The following is a 23,412-nucleotide window of genomic DNA, read 5'->3' on the forward strand; positions in this document are numbered from 1 at the left end:
GGCTAGGGGAGCAGGAATTTCTGGAACACAAGTCTTTGGTGCTATTGCTGGAATGTTATCAGGGCCCAGAGCCTTTGTAAAATCTAGTTCCACCAATCATTTCTTGATATCACACAGAATGAATTGAATTGTCATCTCTGAAGCCGGGGACCACTGGAGGAGGCTGACATGGATTATCTATTTGGCATTCTAGCTGAAGATTGCTGCGTTTAGCCATATCTTTTGCACTGATAATGTTGGGCTCTTCTATCACTGAGAATGGGGATATTTGTGGACCCTCCTCCTCCAGTAGGTTATATAATCATCCACAACTATTAATGACTGAATGTAGCAGGGCTGCGGAGCTTAGGTCTGATTTTTTTGCATGTGAGATTGCTTAGCTGTGTTTATCACTTGCTGCTTATGCTGTTTGGCATGCAAGTAGTCCTGTTTGGTAGCTGCACCAGGTTGACACCTCATTTTAAGATATGCCTGGTACTGCTCCTGGCATGCCCTCTTGCACTCTCCATGGAACTTTCACTGGATGCTTTAGGTTGACCTGAAGAGAGATCCAGGTCAATTCATCTGGAAGATGCCATTATAAATTGCTCCTTTTATTTCACACTAATTGAACTGACAGCACTTTTAATCCCAAATCTCAACAGTTACATAAAAACATCCAATGAAAATTCATTACTTTCTAATTAATTTAATTTCAAGATAATTTTCAGGATCTATATAATTTGTCTCAGTCTTTTATTCTGTTTTACTTAGCTGTTATTATTGCTAGCTAAATTTGTTTGTTTTAAGGAGGACCTTCAAACAAGCAGTTCCACAGCATTCAGACAAAGCTCCTGCTAAATCACTTTCAACTAACTGGATGCTTGTCCAAATGGTTGAAAAGTGATTCAACCGCCAGTTTTCTTAACATTAAAATGGTCAATGCTCCAGTGGAGTACAAAGAAATTGCTTCAAAGACACTCTGCTTTTCCTAATCAACTAGTCTAGAGATGATATGATACACCTTTGAAACAGGTAGAACTTGAACCTGGGGTCAGAGGAGAGGGATACTAACACAGTACCATCAGAGCCATTTCTTAAAACATTAAAACACAATTGTCTAATTCCCATTCCTACTCACAATCTCTCTGCAAGTAATTTCAGATATTTTTATTCAATTTGGCGACCTGTGAAACTTGGGCCTTCTATCTCAGAGGTAGTGATACCAGAATTGCACCACAAGAGCTCCTTCATAAGCACTTTCAAGTTCTCAAGGAAAACAGCAGCATTATCATTAATCTAAAGAGGAACTTGCTACAATTCATTTATAATGGTGATAAACTGTACTATGAGACATAATGTCTCAGTAATGAGGCAGACTAATAGCAGAGAAAGAAAGAAAGAATATAGGCTAAGAACTAGGATCAAGAGTAGGTCATTCATTCTCTCAAGTCATTCTACAAGTCATAGCTGATGTCCTCTTTCATGCTCATTCCTCACAGCCCTCAACTCCATGATGTTCCAAAATTATACCTCCCTCCTCTTTAAATATCAAGCCTCCATAACTATCTGGAAACGAAGTTCCTCACATTCACTACTCTCTGAGAAATGAGGTTTCATTGCATCTCAGCTTTAAATGAATGCTCCCTTATTCTGTAACTATATTCTTAGTTTGAGACTTCCCCACTAATGGAAATATCTTCTCAACATCTACTTGTCAAGTACCCTCAAAATCTTTTATGTTTCAGTAAGATCACTTCTCTTCCCAACTTTAATGAATAAACACCTAACCTGTTTAGTTGTTCTTGTTAAGTAAACTCCTTCATCCCAGGAATCATTTTTGAACTGCCTCCAATTCCAATATATCCTTTCCTAAATTTGCAGACCAAAATTATAGACCGTTTATTTAGGCTCCATGAGGTGGAGGCAGACTTTAGCCCCTTGGGGAGTGAGACGCTCCCCCTTGAAAATTGACGGCTAATCTGCCATCTCTAGCAGTGGCAGAACTGAGAAGTGGATGCTTCTAGGACTGCAAGTAGTCCCATGAAAGATGTGTATATGGATGGGGGCAATAGGCAACTCTAGCGATTTGGACAGGAAGGATTCATGGAATCACGGAGAGATGCAAAATAGGGTTTGGGCCAAATTTTGAAGTCCAGATCCAATGGTAGAAAGATGGGTTAAGGATGATCATAGGCAGCGATGCCTCTGATGAGGAGAAGACACCTCCTAAAGTGTTAACCCTTACCCCCACTAACCCCCCCACCACCACTACCACCATGCTCTTTCAATGAAACTTTCATAAAATTAACCTGCCCGTTCAGTCCATCTTTTACTGCCCAGCACAGCACCAGAGGCAGATTGAGAGCCTTAAATGGGTAATAACTGGCCACTTAATAACATCAATCTGCCGTGTGTGTGTGTGTGTGTGTGTGTGTGTGTGTGTGTGTGTGTGTGTGTAAGTGTGTGTGAGAGAGAGAGAGAGAGAGCGCGAGCGAGTGAGCGAGAGAGAGCGTGCGCATTAAGACATTCATCAAACCATGTGACTTATGTTACATGTCCAACAAGCAACTTAAACACACCCAGTAGGAGACTGTTTTCTGCCTTAGGCCTGCTACAGTCTTCTAGCAAGGGTCAGTACAAGCTGTAAGAACAACATCTCATTTGCCACTTGGGGACCATTCAGGACTCAATATCAAATTTTATAATTTTAGGTCCTGAACACCATCTTCCATTCCTTTGCCCAACCCCACACCGAGGCCTTGTCATCACCTACTTATGGTCCCCATTATCAGCTCTTCTCTTTCCCTGGCTTACATTATTCATTAGGAGAAAGTGAGGACTACAGATGCTAGAGATCAGAGCTTAGAAATATGTTGCTGGAAAAGCACAGCAGTTCAGGCAGCATCAAAAGAGCAGGAGAATCGACGTTTCGGGCATAAGCCCTTCTTCAGGAATGAGGAGTGTGTGCCAAGCAGGCTAAGATAAAAGGTAGGGAGGAGGGACATGGGGAATACGATAGGTGGAAGGAGAGTAAGGTGAGGGTAATAGGCTGGAGAGGGGGTGGAGCCAGAGAGGCCAGAAGGAAGATTGCAGGTCAAGAAGGCAGCGCTCAGTCTGAGGGTTGCAACTGAGAAATGCTGGGGGGAGGGGAAATGAGAAAGCTGGAGAAATCTGCATTCATTCCTTGTGGTTGGAGGGTTCCTAGACAGAAGATGAGGCGCTCTTCCTCCAGGCGTCGTGTTGCTATGGTCTGGTGATGGAGGAAGCCAAGGACCTGCATGTTCTTGGCGGAGTGGGAGGGGGAGCTAAAGTGTTCAGCCACGGGGCGGTTGGGTTGTTTGGTGCGGGTGTCCCAGAGTTGTTGTCTGAAACGTTCCGCAAGTAGGCGGCCTGTCTCCCCAATGTGTAGGAGGCCACATCGGGTGCAGCTGATACAGTAAATGATGTGTGTGCAGGTGAATTTCTGATGGATATGGAAAGATCCTTTGGAGCCTTGGAGGGAAGTGAGGGGAGAGGTGTGGGTGCAAGTTTTGCATTTCTTGCAGTTGCAGGGGAAGGTGCCAGGACTGGAGGTTGGATTGGTGGGGGGTATGGATCTGACGAGGGAGTCGCGAAGCGAGTGGTCTTTCCGGAACGTTGATAGGGGTGGGGAGGGAAATATATCCTTGGTGGTGGGGTCTGCTTGGAGGTGGCGGAAATGATGAAGGATGATTCGATGTATCTGGAGATTGGTGGGGTGGTAGGTGAGGACCAGTGGGGTTCTGTCCTTGTGGCAATTGGAGGGGTGGGGTTCAAGGGTGGAGGAGCAGGAAGTGGAGGAGATGTGGTGGAGAGCATCATCAACTACATCTGAGGGGAAATTGCGGTCTTTGAAGCTGGAGGCAATCTTGGTTGTTCAGTATTGGAATTGGTCCTCCTGGGAGCAGATGCTGAGGAGGCAAAGGAATTGGGAATATGGGATGGCATTTTTACAGGGGGCAGGGTGGGAGGAGGTGTGATCTAGGTAGCTGTGGGAGTCAGTCGGTTTATAGTAAATGTCCATGTTGAGTTGGTCGCCCGAGATAGAAATGGAGAGGTCTAGAAAGGAGAGGGAGGAGTCTGAGATGGTCCAGGTAAATTTGAGGTCGGGGTGGAAGGTATTTGTAAAATGGATGAATTGTTCAACCTCCTCGTGGGAGCACGAGGTAGCACCGATACAGTCATCGATGTAGCAGAGGAAAAGGTGGTGCCAGTGTAGCTGCAGAAGATGGACTGTTTCACATATCCGACGAAGCGGCAGGCATAGCTCGGGCCCATGCGGGTGCCCATGGCTACTCCTTTGGTTTGGAGGAAGTGGGAGGATTGGAAAGAAGCTGTTCAGAGTGAGGACCAGTTCAGTCAGTCGAAGGAGGGTGTCAGTGGAAGGGTACTGGTTGGGTCGGTGAGAAAGGAAGAAGCAGAGGGCTTTGAGGCCTTCGCGATGGGGGATACAGTCACCTTCAAGGTCCTACTTCTTAATCTACAACCAAGCCAGCTAAACTCTTGATGCAAGACATCATCCTTCAATCTACCTATAGCATCGGTACCAATGTGTACCACAACCTTATCTGCCTTCTTACCCTCTTCAGTGACATCCCTGACCCTGGCACCAAAGAGACAACACACCAACCTGGAGTCACACCCATGGTCACAGAAACACCTGTCTGTCCTCAATTAATGAATCACCGATTACTAATCTAAGTACACCTCCTTCCACCCTGCCCCCTGTAAAAACGCCATCCCATATTCCCAATTCCTTCGCTTTCGCCGCATCTGCTCCCAGGAGGACTGATTCCAATATCAAACAACCCAAATGGCCTCCTTCTTCGAAAACCACAATTTCCCCCCAGACGTGGTTGACGATGCTCTCCACCGCATCTCCTCCACTTCCCGCTCCTCCGCCCTTGAACCTCACCCCTCCAATCGCCACCAGGACAGAAACCCACTGGTCCTTACCTACCACCCCTCCAACCTGTGGATTCATCACATCATCCTTCGTCATTTCTGCCACCTCCAAACAGACCCCACCGTCAAGGATATACTTCCCTCCCCACCCTATCAGAGTTCTGGAAAGACCACTCCCTCCGCGACTCCTTCATCAGATCCATACCCCCCACCAACCCAAACTCCACACCCGGCACCTTCCCCTGCAACTGCAAGAAATGCAAAACTTGCGCCCACACCTCCCCCCTCACTTCCCTCCAAGGCTCCAAGGGATCTTTCCATATCCATCAGAAATTCACCTGCACATCCACACACATCATTTACTGCATCCGCTGCACCCGATGTGGCCTCCTATACATTGGGGAGACAGGCCGCCTACTTGCGGAACGTTTCAGACAACAACTCTGGGACACCCGCACCAAACAACCCAACCCCCGCCCCGTGGCTGAACACTTTAGCTCCCCCTCCCACTCCGCCAAGAACATGCAGGTCCTTGGACTCCTCCATCACCAGACCATAGCAACACGACGCCTGGAGGAAGAGCACCTCATCTTCTGTCTAGGAACCCTCCAACCACAAGGGATGAATGCAGATTTCTCGAGCTTTCTCATTTCCCCTCCCCCTACCTTTTCTCAGTCCCAACCCTCAGACGCAGCACCGCCTTCTTGACCTGCAATCTTCTTTCTGACCTGTCCGCCCCCACCCCCTCTCCAGCCTACTACCCTCACCTTAACCTATCGTATTCCCAACGCCCCTCCCCCAAGTCCCTCCTCCCTACCTTTTATCTCAGCCTGCTTGGCACACCCTCCTCATTCCTGAAGAAGGGCTTATGCCCGAAGCGTCGATTCTCCTGCTCCTTTGATGCTGCCTGACCTGCTGCGCTTTTCCAGCAATACATTTTTAAGTTTACATTATCATTGCTTTGTTTGCTTAACTGCTTTCTTCTCCCTCTGGGCTGTTTCCATCTATCCTTTCATTCTTTTACCACCCCCTTCACTTCAGCATCTCTGATTAGATTAGATTAGATTCCCTATAGTGCGGAAACAGGCCCTCCGGCCCAACCAGTCCACACTGAACCTCCGAAGAGTACCCCACCCAAACCCATTTCCCTCTGACTCATGCACCTTACACTATGGGCAATTTAGCACAGCCAATTCGCCTGACCTGCAAATCTTTGGACTGTGGGAGGAAACCGGAGCACCCAGAGGAAACACACGCAGACACGGGGAGAATGTGCAAACTCCACACAGTCAGTCACCCAAGGGTGGAAATGACGCTGGGACCCTGGTGGTGTGAGGCAGCAGTGCTAACCACTGAGTCACCGTGCCGTCCCTGTAGCTACTACTAGTTCTGATGAAGAATCACTGGACCTGAAAGATCGACTCTGTTTTCTCTCTGATAGATGCTGCCAGACCTGCTGAGTTTTTAAGCAATTTCTATTTTTGTTTCAGATTTCCAGCATCCGCTGTTCTTTGTTTTACAACAAATTTGAAAACCAAGATTGTCAAAACTGTTAAATCCATAAACTGACATTTCATGATTTCATAACAAGACTATTTGTTAGTAATAGCAAACGTTTTAACTTTAGTGTTGCTATTAAAAGGAGTCATGTTTCACAGCAAAGCAAGCTATAAAAAAAAACTATATGGTCTGCAACCAATTACCAAGAAAGATTCATAAACTACCAGATTAAGCATAATTCACATTGAAAGGGGAGGAAGCATTACTCCCATTTTGTAAACTGGGATTTACATTATCAGATTTATTTAGAATTCATTACCATCAAACACATAATTGTTATCTCTGGACATCCCTTCTCACACAGTTTACAATTTCTTGGTTCAGTGGAGCTTACCTCTAGGTTGTTAGCAGAACAAAAATGCAAAAACCACTTGGTTCATAACACTAAGCAAAAAATTGATCTCACCTCAAACTGTACACATTTTCTTCTGATAACAGATACTTCATTGGTCTGCAAAGGTGCCACTTCATGCTTTACAGTTAAAGCAATCTTTGTAAGGTTCTTCCACTTTTCTGGCAGCTCCTAAAATATTTTAAATGAAGAAAATATTCATAATGTAGTAGTCAAGCATTCAAAATTACATTTACATAAATATTTTGTTTACACACTGCAGTTAGATGGATTAGACATGAAGCAAGCTTCTCTGTTTTTGATATGAATTTACATCGATAATGTTCAAATAATCCCAAAGTTACACAAAACTGTATGAGTACTTTATAAAAAGACTTTTCAAGCATAATCACAGGTGCAACTGGAAAAGAGAAATGAAATCTACTTGATTTCATTTTATAAGTTTGCTAATGTTTTTGATGCCTGTATATTTTAATCTCTAACCTAACCAGAATATTGGATTTTATTTATTTTTGTATGGGATGCGGGTATAGCTGACAATGTCAGCATTTGTTGATCATCTCTAGATTCCTTTAAGCCAAATTGCTGCCACAGCCATTTCAAAAGTAAGTTGAGTCACAGAAGACAGATGTCATCGGGAAGGTCAGCATTTATTGTGCATCCCTAATTGCCCAGAATAAAGAGTCAAAAGTCACACGTGGGCCAAACCAGGTAAGGTCAGCCTATTGCTTTTCCTAAAGGACATTAGTGAACCAGGTAGATTCACCAATTATTTGTGATTTAGGTTAAAGATAATCCAAAGAAATTCCACAAGTACATTAAGAGAAAAACAGCAACTACAGAGAGAGGGCAGTGCAGTAGATGTAGTTTACTTGAACTTGTGTAAAACTTTTGTTAGGGTTCTGCATGGTAGACTAATTCATAAAGTTCGAACACATGACATTCAGACAGAGTTTGTCAATTGGATACAAAAATTGGCTTTATGGCAGGAGACTGAGGTGGTGGTGGATGGTTATTTTTCAAACTGCAGGCCTGTGACCAGCTATGTTCCACAAGGATTGGTACTGGGTCTGCTGTTTTTTGTCATTTCTCTGAATGATTTGGAGGACAACATAGGAGGCATGGTTAGTAAGTTTTCAATGACACCAAAACTGGTGATACACAGGTCTTTCTGGTATAATGAGTGTCTTGTCAATGCGAATTGGCTATAACACGACTGATGAACTGTGGACACTGTTTGGATAATGCAAACTTTCTATTTAATGGATAGAGCAATTTTCTGTAGCGCGATTTCCTACAGTGGTTTGCCATAGAGTAATTTTCTATAGAGCGAGGTTGCAGAGGAATGTAACTGTCGCATTATGCAAGAACGCCCTGCAGTGGACAATGAAGAAGATTATCTAAGATTACAAAGAGATCTTGATCAAATGGGCCAGTGGACTGAAGAGTGGCAAATGGAGTTTAATTTGGATAAATGAAAATTGCATATTGCATTTTTCTAAAACAAACAAAGGCAGGACTTATATAATTAATAGTAGGGCCCTGGGTAGTGTTGCAGAAAAGAGAGACTGAGGGGTTCAGGTACATAATTCTTTGAAATTTACATGACAGGTAGACAGGGTGGTTAACGCAGTGTTTAGCACACTTGCCTTCACTGCTCGTACCAATAAGCGCAAGAGTTGAGATATCATGTTGCGGTTGTACAGGATGTTGGTGAGGTCTCTTTTGGAGTACTATGTGCAGCTCTGGTTGTCCTGCTATAGGAAGGACATTATTAAATTGGAGAGAGTGCAGAAAAGATTTACTAGGATATTATCAGGAATGGAGGGTTTGAGATACAAAAATAGACTGGTGGGCTGGGATTTATTTCATTGAAGCGTAAGAGGTTGAAGGTGATCTTACAGAGGTTTATAAAGTAATGAGGGGCACAGCTAAGATGAATAGTAAAGTTCTTTTCCCTAAGGTGGGGGTATTCTAAACTAGGGGGCATATTTTTAAGGACAGAGAAAAAAAAATTTAGAAAGGACATGAGGGGCAACCTATTTACATGCAGTGTGGCTAGTGTGTGGAATGAACTAGAGGAAGTGGTGGATGCAGGTATAATTACAACATTGAAAAGATTTGGATAAGTACATGAATAGGAAAGGTTTGGAGGGATATGGGCCAAATGCAGGCAGGTAGGACTATTTAGTTTGGGAACATAGTCAGTGTGGACTGGTTGGATCAAAGGGTCTCCTCATGCTGTATGACTCTGACTTGGATGCAGAGATAGAAAGTACTATCACCAAATTTCTAGATGACAATAAAATAGGTGGGAAAGTTAGTTACAAGGAAGAAACTGATAAAACCTAAAAAATGGGATATGGATAGGTTAAGTAAATAGTCCAGAATTTGACAGATGAAGTTTAACATGGATGTGTTGTCATGGGTGACTTTAACTTCTCCAATATTGACTGGAACCTCCTTTGTTCAAATAGTCTGCATGGAGCAGTTTTTGTCAGATGTGTCCAGGAAAGATTCGTGACTCAATATGTACAAAGGCTGCCTAGAGGGAAGGTCATATTGGATTTGATGCATGACAATGAACTAGGCCAGAGGGACTAAGTGTCCTCATGCATGAATTGCAGAGAACTAATGTGCTAATACAGCAGGTGATAAGGAAGGCAAATGGAATTTTGATACTTATTGCTAAAAGAATAGAGTATAAAAGGTGCAGAAGTGTATCCGCAACTGCATAAGACATTAATGAGACCACACCCCGAGTACTGCAAAAGTTTTGGTCCCCTTGAGGAGGAACGTAGTTGCACTGGAGACAGTTCAGAGAAGGTTCACTAGATTAATTCCAGAAATTAAGAATTGCCTTATGAAAAGAAATTGAGCAGTTCAGGCCTATGCTCTCTGGAGCTTAGAAGAATGAGAGTAGATCTATTTGTGGTATAAGATACTAAATGGGATTGACAAGTTGATGGAGAGATGATATTTCCTCATGTGGAGCAGTCTAGAACAAGTAGTCGATGTTTCAGGATAAGAGGTAGTAGATTTAAATTGGACTCTTCTCTCAAAGGGTCATGAATCTGTGGAATTCACTACCGCAGCATGTGGTGAATGCCGGGGCACTGAGTAAATTTAAGGAGGAGACAGACAGATTTTTAACTAGAAATTGACTGAAGGTTTCTGGAGGATAGGCAGAAAAGTGGAGTTGAGGCCAAGATGGGATCAGCCATGATCATATTGAATGACAGAGCAGATGCATTGGAGCTGAATTACATACTCCTGTTCATACTTTTGTCCTTTAAATGTGGCATCTTGTTCTCGTCATTCCACCAAAATAGTAACTTTCATTTTCTTTCTGCAATTTCTCATGTTTAAAGTTCCACCCCTCAATTTTAATTCTCAATCTCTGTCCTTAATCACTATTGATGAATGAATATCCAATAGAATGTGGTTTATATATTGACTGACACACATTTCCTTCACATTTGAGAACTGGGTTTGAAACCAAAGCTCGATCCTTATTTACAGCCAATGGAGAACAATCACTATAAATGAAAGAAGCTTTGCCAGAATAAGCCAAGTCCCTAGAAGATATTAAATCACTGCACAATATTGTCCATGAGCCTGTATCAATTGCTAGCAAATAAGAATTTGGGCACAGGCCAAAGGATGATGAATGTGCAGAATCTAAATCTTGATGTCATAAACTACTATGTTCTTGAAGATGGAGTCACAATGAATTGTTTGTACAATGCTGACTGAGTAAACACAAAAGTTAATACAAATAATAACTGTTCCAATTCCCCTGCACTGTCATCCGATTCTCAAACCAAAATAAGTTAATGGTCTCTAGAAATCCATGCTATTTTTTGAAGAAACTCAAATAAAAATCCATCCAGTACCTTCATTCACTGATATACATTGCTACTTCCATTGTAAAATGGAAAATTTCTGATCACTGTGTTGACCAAATAGCTGTTGGAAATCATCTTCATCTTAAGAGAATTCATAACTTAGCATTTTCACTCAAAACACAAGAACACGTGACAGAAAAAGGAGTTTATAAGACTTTCAGATAACATATTGACTTTAACAGGTGTTAAGAAGGGGCAACTAAAAGCAGGATTTTACACATTTTTTCTGATTTTTCTGAGAGTACCACATCTATGAGCATTCACTCATGCAGAACCAAATATTTATGCTCTGATGAAGAGTCATCTAGACTCCAAATGTTAGCTTGCTTTTTTCTCCACGGATGCTGCCTGACCCGCTGTGATTTCCAACATTTTTTGTTTTCAGTCAAAGAGATTTATAATGTTCCTTTGCAATTTTCTCAACTCTATCTCTACATGAAAAAAGGAGAAAATAACAGAATGGAAGAACAATTACAAAAACACAACAGCAGCAAGGTTTAAGCTTTTCTGTGTGCTGAATGCAATATTATCAGACCATGAGTTAGATGTATACAAAATAGATCAGAATAAGAGAAAACATTTAACAAAAAACATGGATTCTGCTCTCTAATTATAAAATAAACTAGATATTGACTGGTTAGAAAATAGTAATATACAAGGTTGCAAGTTTCATGGGCTAACATTTCAACAGGCCAAACTTAAAAAAAAGATAAATACATGTATAATACCAAAAGAAATTCAACAGACACCAAAGATTATTGCTTCGACAGAAGGTATTTACCGCAAGCCCAGCATAAATATGTTCAGAAAGCTGCTGTCCACAGGTTTTTAGTAATTCTGCTGTTTCTTTCAGAGATTCAAAAGTATCATTTGCAGTTGATTTCCTGTCTCGGATTGCCATTAGATGTGCCATGATTTGAACCAGGCCAGCGTAATCACCATCCTGGACCTTTTTCGCAATTCCCTCCTCAGTTATAGTAATAAATGACAGCAATTGATTGACACTGAAAAGACAAAGTGGCAAAAAATCTACAAGGACTGAACTTCATTAGTATTAACATTAAAGTTATTAGCTGGCTCAAGAGAAAATATCTCAGGTACAAGTGCAAAATTGCAACAGACCAAAACGCTTCCTGTTTTCTCCAACAGAGGGTGGTGCGTATATGGAATGAGCTACCAGAGGAAGTTGCAGAGGTGGGTATAATTACCACATCTAAAGGACGTTTGTACAGATACATGGATAGAAAACGCTTAGAGGGATATGGACCAAACAAAGGCAAATGGGACTAAGTTTAATATGGGATACCTGGTCAGCATGGACAGAGTGAGCCAAAGACCTGTTTCTGTTCTGAATGACTGTATGAGTCAATGACCTGAGCTAAGAACGGAATCATTTGCAAAGGTATAATAAAGGAGTCTGTGGTACAGAGCAAATGTAATAGTTACAGACTCATCATATTTAGCTGACAGAAGTTGTGTTTCACCCAAGACTGAATGCCATGAAACATACTGGCAACAAATTGATCTGCTGGAAGGGAAAGATAGAGCTGATGACATCAATATAAACATGGAAGAAAACATTTGAGGAGGTCACGATTATCTCCACGGCGATTGGTGGAGGTAACTATGCCAGGTGTGCAGTGAAGTTCTCACAAGAGGCATTGTGATGACAATCAAACAGGTAAGAGAGGAGCCAAGCAAGGGCAATCCAATGGGCTAGACAACAGAGTAGGAAGGTAGTGAGGTTAACCATGTTCAAAGCTATTAAGAGGTGGTACAACACAAAATGATAAATCACAGTGGATGCTACTTGAGATTTAACCTTCGGTGTGACAGAGATTTAAACAGAGTTGCAGAAAAGGTAGACATTGATTTACATAGGATACACAGAAAAATTCCATTCAACCTTACCAGTCCATGCTAGTGTTTATGCACTTAGAATCATAGAGTCATAGAGATGTACAGCACGGAAACAGACCCTTCAGTCCAACTTGTCCATGCTGACCAGATATCCCAACACAATCTGGTCCCACCTGCTAGCACCTGGGTCATATCCCTCCAGACCCTTCCTATTCATATACCCATCCAGATGCCTTTTAAATATTGCAATTGTACCAGCCTCCACCACTTCCTCTGGCAGCTCATTCCATACATGTACCACCCTATGCATGAAAAAGTTGCTCCTTAGGTCTCTTTTATATCTTTCCAATCTCACCCTAAACGTATGTCCTCTAGTTCTGGACTCCCTGACCCCAGGGAAGAGACTTTGTCTATTTATCCTAATCATGCCACTCATGATTTTATAAACTCTATAAGGTCATCCCTCAGCCTCCGACGCTCCGAGGAAAATAGCCCCATCCTATTCAACCTCTCCCTATAGCTCAAATAATCCAATCTTGGCAATATTCTTGTCAGTCTTTTCTGAACCTTTCCAAGTTTCACAACATCTTCCCGATAGGAAGGAGACCAGAATAGCATGCAATATTTCAACAGTGGCCTAACCAATGTTGCGGCTGTACAGGACATGACCTCCCAACTCCAGTACGCAATACTCTGATCAATAAAAGAAAGCATACCAAACGCCTTCTTCACAATCCTATCTACCTGCAATCCACTTTCAAGGAGCTATGAACCTGCACTCCAAGGTCTCTTTGTTCAGCAAGACTCCCTAGGAGCTTACCATTAAGTGTACAAGTCCTGCAAAACTGGATTTCCCAACATGCAGCACCTCGCATTTATCTAAATTAAACACGATCTGCCACTTCTCAGCTCATTGGTCCATCTGCTCAAGATCCCATTGTAATCTGAAGTAATCTTCTTTGCTATCCACTACACCTCCAAACTTACCAACTATACCTCTTTTGCTCACATCCAAGTCGTTTATATAAATGACAAAAAGTAGTGGACCCAGCATCAATCCTTGTGGCACTCCACTGGTCACAGGCTTCCATTCTGAAAAACAACCCTCCCCCACCACCCTCTGTCTTCTATCTTTGAGCCAGTTTTGTATCCAAAAGGCTAGTTCTCCCTATATTCCATGAGATCTAACCTTGTTAACCAGTCTCCCATGGTGAACCTTGTCAAACGCTTTACTGAAGTCCATATAGATCACGTCTACTGCTCAGCCCTCATCAATCCTCTTTGTTACTTCTTCAAAAAAATTTAATAAGTTTATTAGACATGATTTCCCATGCACAAAGCCATGTTGACTATCTCTAATCAATCCTTGCCTTTCGAAAGTTATGTACATCATGTCCCTCAGGATTCCCTCCAACAACTTGCCCACTATTGTCATGAAGCTTACTGGTCTATAGTTCCCTGGTTTGTCCTGACCATATTTCCTTAAACAGTGGCACCACATTAGCCAACCTCCAGTCTTCCGGCACCTCACCTGTGACGATCGATGATACAAATATCTCAGCAAGAAGCCCAGCAATCACTTCCCTAGCATCCCACACAGTTCTAGGGTACACCTGATCAGGTCCTGAGGATTTATCGACTTTTATGCGTTTCAAGACATCCAGCACTTCCTCCTCTGTAATACGGACATTTTTCAAGATGTCACCATCTATTTCCCTAGATTCAATATCTTCTATGTCCTTTTCCACAGTAATACTGATGCAAAATATTCATTTAGTATCTCCCCATCTCCTGCAGCTCCACCCAAATGTCGCCTTGCTGATCTATGAGGGGTCCGATTCTCTCCCAAGTTACCCTTTTGTCCTTAATGTATTTATAAAAACCCTTTAGATTCTCCTTAATTTTATTTGCCAAAGCTCATCTCATGTCCCCTTTTTGCGCTCCTGATTTCCCTCTTACGCACACTCCTACTGCCTTTATACTCTAAGGATTCACTCGTTCTACCCTGTCTATACCTGACAAATGCTTCCTTCCTTTTCTTAACCAAACCCTCAACTTCTTTAGTCATCCAGCATTCCCTATACCTACCAGCCTTCCCTTTCACCCTAAAGGAATATACTGGCTCTGGATTCTCAATATCTCATTTCTGAAGGCTTCCCATTTTCCAGCCGTCCATTCACCTGCACACATCTGCCCCCAGTCAGTTTTTGAAAGTTCTTGCCTAATACCATCAAAATTGGCTTTTCTCCAATTTAGGACTTCACCTTTTAGATCTGGTCTATCTTTTTCCATCACTATTTTAAAACTAATAGAATTATGGTTGCTGGCCCCAAAGTGCTCCCCCACTGACACCTCAGTCACCTACCCTACCTTATTTCCTAAGGATAGGTCAAGTTTTGCACCTTCTCTAGTAGGCATACTCACATATTGAATCAGAAAATTTTCTTGTACACACTTAACAAATTCTTCTCCATCTAAACCTTTAACACTATGGCATACCTAGCCTATGTTAAAATCCCCTACCATAATCACCCTAATACTCTTACAGATAACCAAGATCACCTTCCAAATTTGTTCTCAAGCCTCCTTGCACATCTCCAAAGGTATGACTGAAGGAAAGTTGGGTACCTTTATGCCAGAATATCACATGGCATGATGACATCTGTCTTAAGGATACATTGCCTTCTGGTACAGAATCGGTGAAAAAAACATAACTGAAACTAGGGTTCAGTGTTGGGGCCTCAGCTGTTCACATTATATATTAATGATCTGGATGAATGGACTGGGGGCATTCTAGCGAAGTTTGCCGATGATACAAAGTTAGGTGGACAGGCAGGTAGTACTAAGGAAGTGGGGAGGTTGCAGAAGGATCTAGACAGTTTGGGAGAGTGGTCCAGGAAATGGCTGATGGAATTCAACGTGAGGAAATGCAAGGTCTTGCACTTTGGCAAAAAGAATAAAAGCATAGACTACATTCTAAACGGTGAGAAAATTCGTAAAGCCGAAGTACAATGGGATCTGGGAGTGCTAGTCGAGGATTCTCTAAAGGTAAACATGCAGGTTGAGTCCGTGATTAAGAAAGCGAATGCAATGTTGTCATTTATCTCAAGAGGGTTGGAATATAAAAGCACGGTTGTGCTACTGAGACTTTATAAAGCTCTGGTTAGGCCCCATTTGGAGTACTGTGTCCAGTTTTGGTCCCCACACCTCAGGAAGGACATTCTGGCACTGGAACGTGTCCAGCGGAGATTCACACAGATGATCCCTGGAATGGTTGGTCTAACATATGAGGAATGGCTGAGGATCCAGGGATTGTATTCATTGGAGTTCAGAAGATTGAGGAGAGATTTAATAGAAACTTACAAGATAATACATGGCTTGAAAAGGGTGGACGCTAGGAAATTGTTTCCATTAGGCGAGGAGACTAGGACCCATGGACATAGCCTTAGAATTAGAAGGGGTCAATTCAGAACAGAAATGCGGAGACATTTCTTCAGCCAGAGAACGGTGGGCCTGTGGAATTCATTGCCACAGAGTGCGGTGGAGGCTAGGACACTAAATGTCTTCAAGGCAGAGATTGATAGATTCTTAATGTCACAAGGAATTAAGGGATATGGGGAGAATGCTGGTAAATGGAGTTGAAATGCCCATCAGCCATGATTGAATGGTGGAGTGGACTCGATGGGCCGAATAGCCTTACTTCCACTCCTACGTCTTATAGTCTTATAGTGCAATAGTATTTCCTTACCTAGTGATCACATGGTTTAGAAGGTGTTCCTTAAATATCCAGCTCCATCTTTTTATTATATTTAACAAGGATAGTTTGAATGGTTTAATGCTGACTTGAAACCATCCAAAAGTGTGGACATCTTCAAAGGCACTAATTTGGACATATAGTGTTTCATAAATATTGATCTAGAAAAAGAAAAATAGAATTTTTAAAATTACACTGTTACAACTTTATTGCTTACCAATATAAATATATTACATGTTTACTGAGGTAGGAGTCCGCTGATTCAGATATCAATTTAGTTACTTCATTAACTGTACTGTCGGAGACTAGAATGATTAATGTTGTGATATCTTCAAAAAAAAAGTGGGCCACATTTATGTCTGTTCCACTTTTCTTTGAGCACTTTGGCAGTAACACTGTTTTTAAAAAAGTGACCCAATATTTAGTTAAATAAATGAAAATATATTGCCACTTATGTAAACAAAATTCAAGAATATTCACAAATTAATGAAGTCTATATTCAAAATCCAAAATATTGTGGATATACTACTTGTATAAAGATCAAGCCTGACCTTTTCTCAGGCTAGTCACTCGAATTCCCAATCAGAATCATTGATACTCAATTAGTAATTGCACAACAATATAATGCAGAGGTATAACACTGGTAACTCTTCTAATTGAATGTGAAATTTAGGATAGAGTTGCAACCCGCCATGGTGGTCATGTGCAGTATACCATGACAGATTTTCTGGCATGTCATACATTCAACCCAACTGTGCTGCCAGTCTGCAGGAAATCAATGTAGCTGATTGATGATTGAGAGGTAACATTTGGTGAGCACACAGGGGATATCTCCACCACCCCTCCCCTTCTCTTAAGTAGTACATCCACCAGTGAGGGTTCACAGTACTTCAGTTTAGCTTCTCATCTGAACAACAGGGCTATGTTTGGCCACATTATCACTGAAGTGGGTCAGAAGAAGATCTCTAGGAATTGTTTCGAATCTAAAAGGCCTAGGGAATCAGATGACACCAATGTAATAATGAAGGTGCCTCAATACATTGGAACATAGAGGCTTCTGACAAGATGGGCATTGGAATGCTTCAATATGGACCTTTCACTTTGTTGAGCTGATTCACTTCTCTACTGTATAATATGTGCATTGTGCAACAGTATGAATGAAAACTTTTCCCTGTAAACCCGCAGCACCAAAGAATGACAACAGTGAATTCAAGAAAATGGTTTGGATATTTCATTCTCCAAGGTTTGAGGTAAACAACACCTGGAGCCTATGCAGCCTGTAAGACCTTAGTTGTGTTTGTGAATTGTGGGACTTGGGTGAAATTTTATAGTTCAGCTGGCATTACTTTTGCTCCACAGCCATTATTAGGATTAATTTGTAATGTTCAATCACATGGTCAAGATTGCTCATGACCAGGATTTGTAGTTGACATAGTCAGGCAATGCATGAGGTCTTTATCCAGAATTCAATGATAACAAATGCATTTATCTGTAATGTGCGAATGTCTGATTAATGCAAGTGCCCCTTGAAGAGACTCACATCGTTCACAAATAGAACTTATTTGCTCAAAGAGTAAAGAGCACTTATCCACCCACTTTGGGTATAGCCACATTCATTTTTTCATTTCCACTGCCCACTCATGTTGGGGATGAAAATGACAAAGGTATCACTTCATCAAGAACATACAGGCTCAGCCTCTCAATTATAAATCCTCACAAACCTTCATGTTCACTTCAGAATAGTCACTTCAGCATTGTGGCCTGTTAGAAGGGATTCCAGCAAAGATGCACCTAAATGTGGAAGGCAAGAGGTGACCTTGCAAAAGAGAGAAAGGCTGGAGATGGCACAATAGTTTGCCACTACGGAGTGGACAAGCTTTGTTATCTTGAGAAGACAAGTTTGACAACATATTCAAAGGACAGGAGCAGAACCCAAGGAGAGAGAACTGTCAATATTATCAGCTATCATGGGAGCCAGTCATGTTATATCTCTTGTGTAAGTATTGTTAAAGATTCTTGAACGTAATTTTAAAATTCAAGTTTTCTCTTCACCTAGAAAGCTATTTATCCACTTTACTTTATGTCTTCTTGCAAAATACCATCCTTGAATTTTGAAATTTCCAAATTATTTCTCCCATACCTCTGATTCAGCTGCAGACATTAATGTATCAACAGGGAGAACTATGTAGTCAACTGTGTCTTAGCTCTCCATGGTATAGAATGCCAATGCAGCTAATTTATGCTTTTACTCATGAATATAAATGGTAAGGTCCCAAAATACCCAATACAGTTGGGCCCACAATGACTAATGCCAGGAATGGCAACTTTGTACACTTTTCACTATACTCCTGCATCCTTGTACTCGAGTACATGTGACAAAAAATCTAAATGCTAACTAGGAGCACAAGTAGGATATTCAACCCCTGAAGCCTGTTCCATCACTTACGAAGATCATGGCTGATCTGATTATAACCACAAACCCACAGACCCATCTATCCCTCATTAACGTTTCACCTCCTTGCTTACTACGAAATAATCCCTCTTTGCTTTAAAAACATTCAAAGACTCTGCTTACATCAGCTTTCTAGAAATAAATTTCAAATCCTTACAACCTTCTCTGGAAATACTTCGCCTCATCTCAGTTTTAAAACCTCATTTTTAAACAGTAACCACTAGTTCAAGATTCTTCTGAAGAGAAAACATCTAATCTGTCAAGACCCATCAAGATCTTCAGCTTCAAACAAGTCACCTCTTCCACTTCTAAACTCCAGCCATTACAAGCCAAGTCTGTCTAACCTTTCCTCCTCAACCTGCACATTTCAGATATTCGTCCGGTAACCTTCTCAGAATTGCTTTCACGCATTTACATCCTTTCTTAAAATGACCAATACTGTACACAATATTCCAGTTGTGATCTCATCAATTATGTGTGTTACTGAAACAAAGCACTATTACATCTGTATTTAATTCACAATAATTTATAATAATTTATTAGCTTTGCTCATTTACTTGCTGTACCTGCTTACTACTGTGATTCATGCAATAGGATACCATTCATTTGTACCCAAGAGCCCTGCACTGTCTATCTGGGTAACATGCTTTCTTATTATTCTTCCTGCCAAAATGGACAATTCCATATTTTCCCACATTATACTCCACTTGCCAGATCCTTGTACAAATATTAAGCTATCTACCTATTTTTGTAACCTCCTTTTGTTCTTTTCACAACTTACTTTAGCAAGAAAGGTGACAATTGATGTTTTCTCTGTAATTAGCAAATACTTAAGATAGAAGGAAGTGAGGATTGCAGATGCTGGAGATCAGAATCGAGAGTGTGGTGCAGGAAAAGCACACAGGTCAGGCAGCATCAGAGGAGCAGGAGAATCGAATTTTCGGGCAAAAGTCTTTCATCAAGAATATACTTAAGATATCTTATCTTACCTGCTCTCTAAATTGCTCCAGTTGAGGTGGGCACTTTGGAAGTCCACAGTCTGCTTGAACTTCAAGCTCCTCTGAAGACAGTGAACGACCATAGAGGAGAAACTGCCTCATGAATTCTTTTCGGTCATTCATCCACAGATAGCTGTATTTGTCAAAAGAAGCTTGATATTTTATTGCTTTGGCAACAGCTCTTCTCACTTTGTTCATGATCTTTTGACGCATCACAGCCAAATCACTCATTGTATCTATTTCTTGCTGTATGTAGAAATTAAAATATGTTCAACCTTATGCTGTTAATTAGTTTAGAACAAATGGGTATTTTGTTTGCTTTTCAAAATTCATTATTCAAAGTTTAATAAGATGCATTTAATGTTAAGCCAACATAACAAATTACTCAAGCTAACCCAGAAACAAACTGTTCATGGAAATTGGTTGAATGGCAGGTGACAGTAAGTATGGAGAATGGTTAAGTACTCAAATTGCCAGGATGTGACCAGTGGTGTCCCATAAGAATCTGGTTTAGAGCCTCAATTATTCACATTATTGATTAATGACTGGAGTAATGACATAAAGAGTCATACATTCAAAGCTGCTGATGATACAAAGTTCAGTGGCATTATAGGTAAAGTATATGGTAGTATAAAATTACAAAGGCCTCCTAATGGAACCACGTGAATGGGCAAAACTGTGGCAGATGGAGTTCAATGTAAGCAAGTGAGAGGTTATTCATTTTGGACCAAAAAAGTACAGATCAGGGTACTTCCAAATAGAATAAAGAACAAAAAAAAATTACCGCCCAGGAACAAGCCCATCAGCCCTTCAAGCCTGAACCGATCCAAATCCACTGACCAATTCCTAAGCACCTGTATCCCTCTGCTCCCCACCTACTCATTCATCTGTCCAGACACACCTTAACTAAATCTACCGTGCCTGCCTCTACTACTTCTGCTGGCAACGCGTTCCAGGCACCTATCACCCTCAGTGTAAAGTACTTTCCACATGTGTCCCCCTTAAACTTTTCACCTCTCACCTTGAACACGTGACCTCTTTTATTGAATCCCTCACCCTGAAAAAGCTTATCTCGATCCACCCTGCCTATACACTTCATGATTTTGTAGACCTCAATCAGGTCCTCCCTCAATCTCCTTTTTTCTAATGAAAGCAATCCTAACCTCCTCAACCTCTCTTCACAGCTAGCACCTTCCATACCAGACAACATCCTCATAAACCTTCTCTGCACCCTCTCCAAAGCATCTACATTCTTTTGGTAATGTGGCGACCAGAACTGTACACAATATTCTAAACACGGCCAAACCAAAATCTTGTACAATTTTAACATGACCTTCCAGTTCTTATACCCAATACCCCTTCTTCTGAAGGCAAGCATACCATATGCCTTCTTGACCACTCTATTCACCTGTGCAGCCACCATCAGGTACAATGGACCTGAACTCCCAGATCTTTCTGCTCTTCAACTTTTCCCAAGGTTCTTCCATTTACAGTATAGTTCGCTCTAGAATTAGACTTCCCAAATTGCATCACTTCGCATTTCCCTGGATTGAACACCACCTGCCATTTCTCCACCCAACTCTCCAGTCTATCTATATTTTCCTATATTTGACACTCCCCTCTGCTTTCTGTAACTCCACCAATCTTTGTGTCATCTGCAAACTTACTGATCAGACCAACAATGCCATCTTCCAGATCATTTACGTATGTTGCAAACAACAGTGGCCCCAGCACCGAGTCCTATAGAACATCACTGGTCACCTTTCTTCACTTCACGAAACTCCCTTCAATTACTATTCTGACTCCTGTTGCTCAACCAGTTCTTTATCAACCTAGCTAGAACACCCTGCACCCCATGTGACTTCACTTTCTCCATTAGTTTACCATAAGGAACCTTATCAAATGCCCTACTAAAATCCACGTATATGATATTTACAGCCCTTCCTTCATCTATCAACTTGGTCACGTTCTCAAAGAACTCTATTAAGTTGGTAAGGCACAATCTCCACCACACAAAACCATGCTGTTTATCACTGATAAGCCCATTCTTTTCCAAATATAAATAGATTTTATCCCTCAGTACTTTCTCCAGTAACTTTCCCACCACTGACGTCAGGCTCACTGGTCTGTAGTTACCTGGAATATCCTTAGTAACCTTCTTGTACAGGGGGACAACAAGAGCAACCATCTAGCCCTCCAGCATTTCACCTAGTTTAAGGATGCTACAAAGATATCTGTCAGGGCCCCAGCAATTTCCTCTCTCACCTCCCTCAGCAATCTGGGATAGATCCCTTCCAGTCCTGGGGATCTGTCCACTAAATATTCTTTAGTCTACCCAACACATCTTCCCTCCTTCTGTCAACATGATCCAGAGTAAACAAACGTCTATCTCTAATTTCAACATTCATCATGTCCCTCCCCTCAGTGAACACTGATGCAAAGTAATCATTGAGAATCTCACCCATTTTCTCAGGTTCGACACACAACCTTCCTTCCTTATCCTTTAGTGGACCAACCCTTTCTCTAGTCACCTTCTTGATTCCTATATATAAATAAAAGGCATTGGGATTCTCCTTAATTCTGCTCGCTAAAGTTATTTCATGGCCCCTTTTAGCCCGCTTGATTTCTCGTCTAAGATTGGTTCTACCCTCCTGATATTCCTTCAAGGGCCATTCTGCTCTTAGCTGCCTGGACCTTACATACGCTTCCCTTTTTCTCTTGGCTAATTGCATGATTTCTCCTGTCATCCACGGTTCACGAATCTTGCCTTTCCTATACCTTGCTTTCAAAGGGATATGCCTATCTTGCACTATCTTCACCCCTATCTTTGAAAGCCTCCCACATATCAAATATGGACTTCCTTTCAAATAGCTGTTCCCAATCCACATTTCCCAGATCCTGCCAAATTTTGATATAATTGGCCTTGGCCCAGTTTAGTATTCTTCCCTTCGGACCACTCTCATCTTTGTCTACAAGTATTCTCAAGCTTACAGAATTGTGGTCACTATTCCCAAAGAAATCCCCCACTGCAACTTCTACCACCTGGCCTGGCTCATTCCCCAACACCAGGTCCGATATTGCCCCTTCCCTCATTGAACCATTGACATATTGCTCGAGAAGACTTTCCTGGACATGCCTTACAAATTCTGCCCCATCTAGACGTCTGACACTATGCATATTCCAGTTAATCCTGGGAAAATTAAAATCTCCCATCACTACCATCCTGTTGCCTCTACATCTTTCCATAATCTGTTTACCTATTTGTTCTTCTACCTCACGCTCACTGTTGGGAGGCCTGTAATACAGCCCCAACAATGTAACTGCAACCTTCTTATTTCTCAGCTCCACCCAGAATGCCTCACTGCTCAAGCCCTCCACAGTGTCCTCCTTTAGCATAGCTGTGAAATCATCCCTGACCAGCAATGCAACTCCTCTTCCCCTGTCCTGTCTGAAGCATCTATATCCTGGAACATTTAGTTGCCAATCATGCCCTTCCTTCAATCAAGTCTCTGTGATCGCAAGAACGTCATAGATCTAGGCACCAATCCAAGCCCTAAATTCATCTGCCTTAACCACTATACTCCTTTCATTAAAGTATATGCATTTCAGGCTGCCAGTTCTTA

The 23,412-nt window shown here is 41.7% G+C and overlaps 1 protein-coding gene across 1 annotated transcript in view; it reads right to left on the reverse strand.

Moving 5' to 3' along the window:
* The window catches only part of dnah9l (dynein, axonemal, heavy polypeptide 9 like), a 429,781-nt gene that overhangs the window by 339,667 nt on the left and 66,702 nt on the right, over positions 1-23,412 (reverse strand). Inside the window, exons 17-20 of the mRNA XM_060828114.1 lie at positions 19,781-20,035; positions 16,334-16,500; positions 11,507-11,729; positions 6,872-6,988 (exon numbers count right to left, since the gene is read on the reverse strand). Coding sequence (XP_060684097.1) covers positions 6,872-6,988; positions 11,507-11,729; positions 16,334-16,500; positions 19,781-20,035 — 762 coding nt within the window. The remainder of the gene's footprint in view (positions 1-6,871; positions 6,989-11,506; positions 11,730-16,333; positions 16,501-19,780; positions 20,036-23,412) is intronic.

This window comes from Hemiscyllium ocellatum, chromosome 7 (assembly GCF_020745735.1).
Source record: "Hemiscyllium ocellatum isolate sHemOce1 chromosome 7, sHemOce1.pat.X.cur, whole genome shotgun sequence".
Lineage (NCBI taxonomy): Eukaryota > Metazoa > Chordata > Chondrichthyes > Orectolobiformes > Hemiscylliidae > Hemiscyllium > Hemiscyllium ocellatum.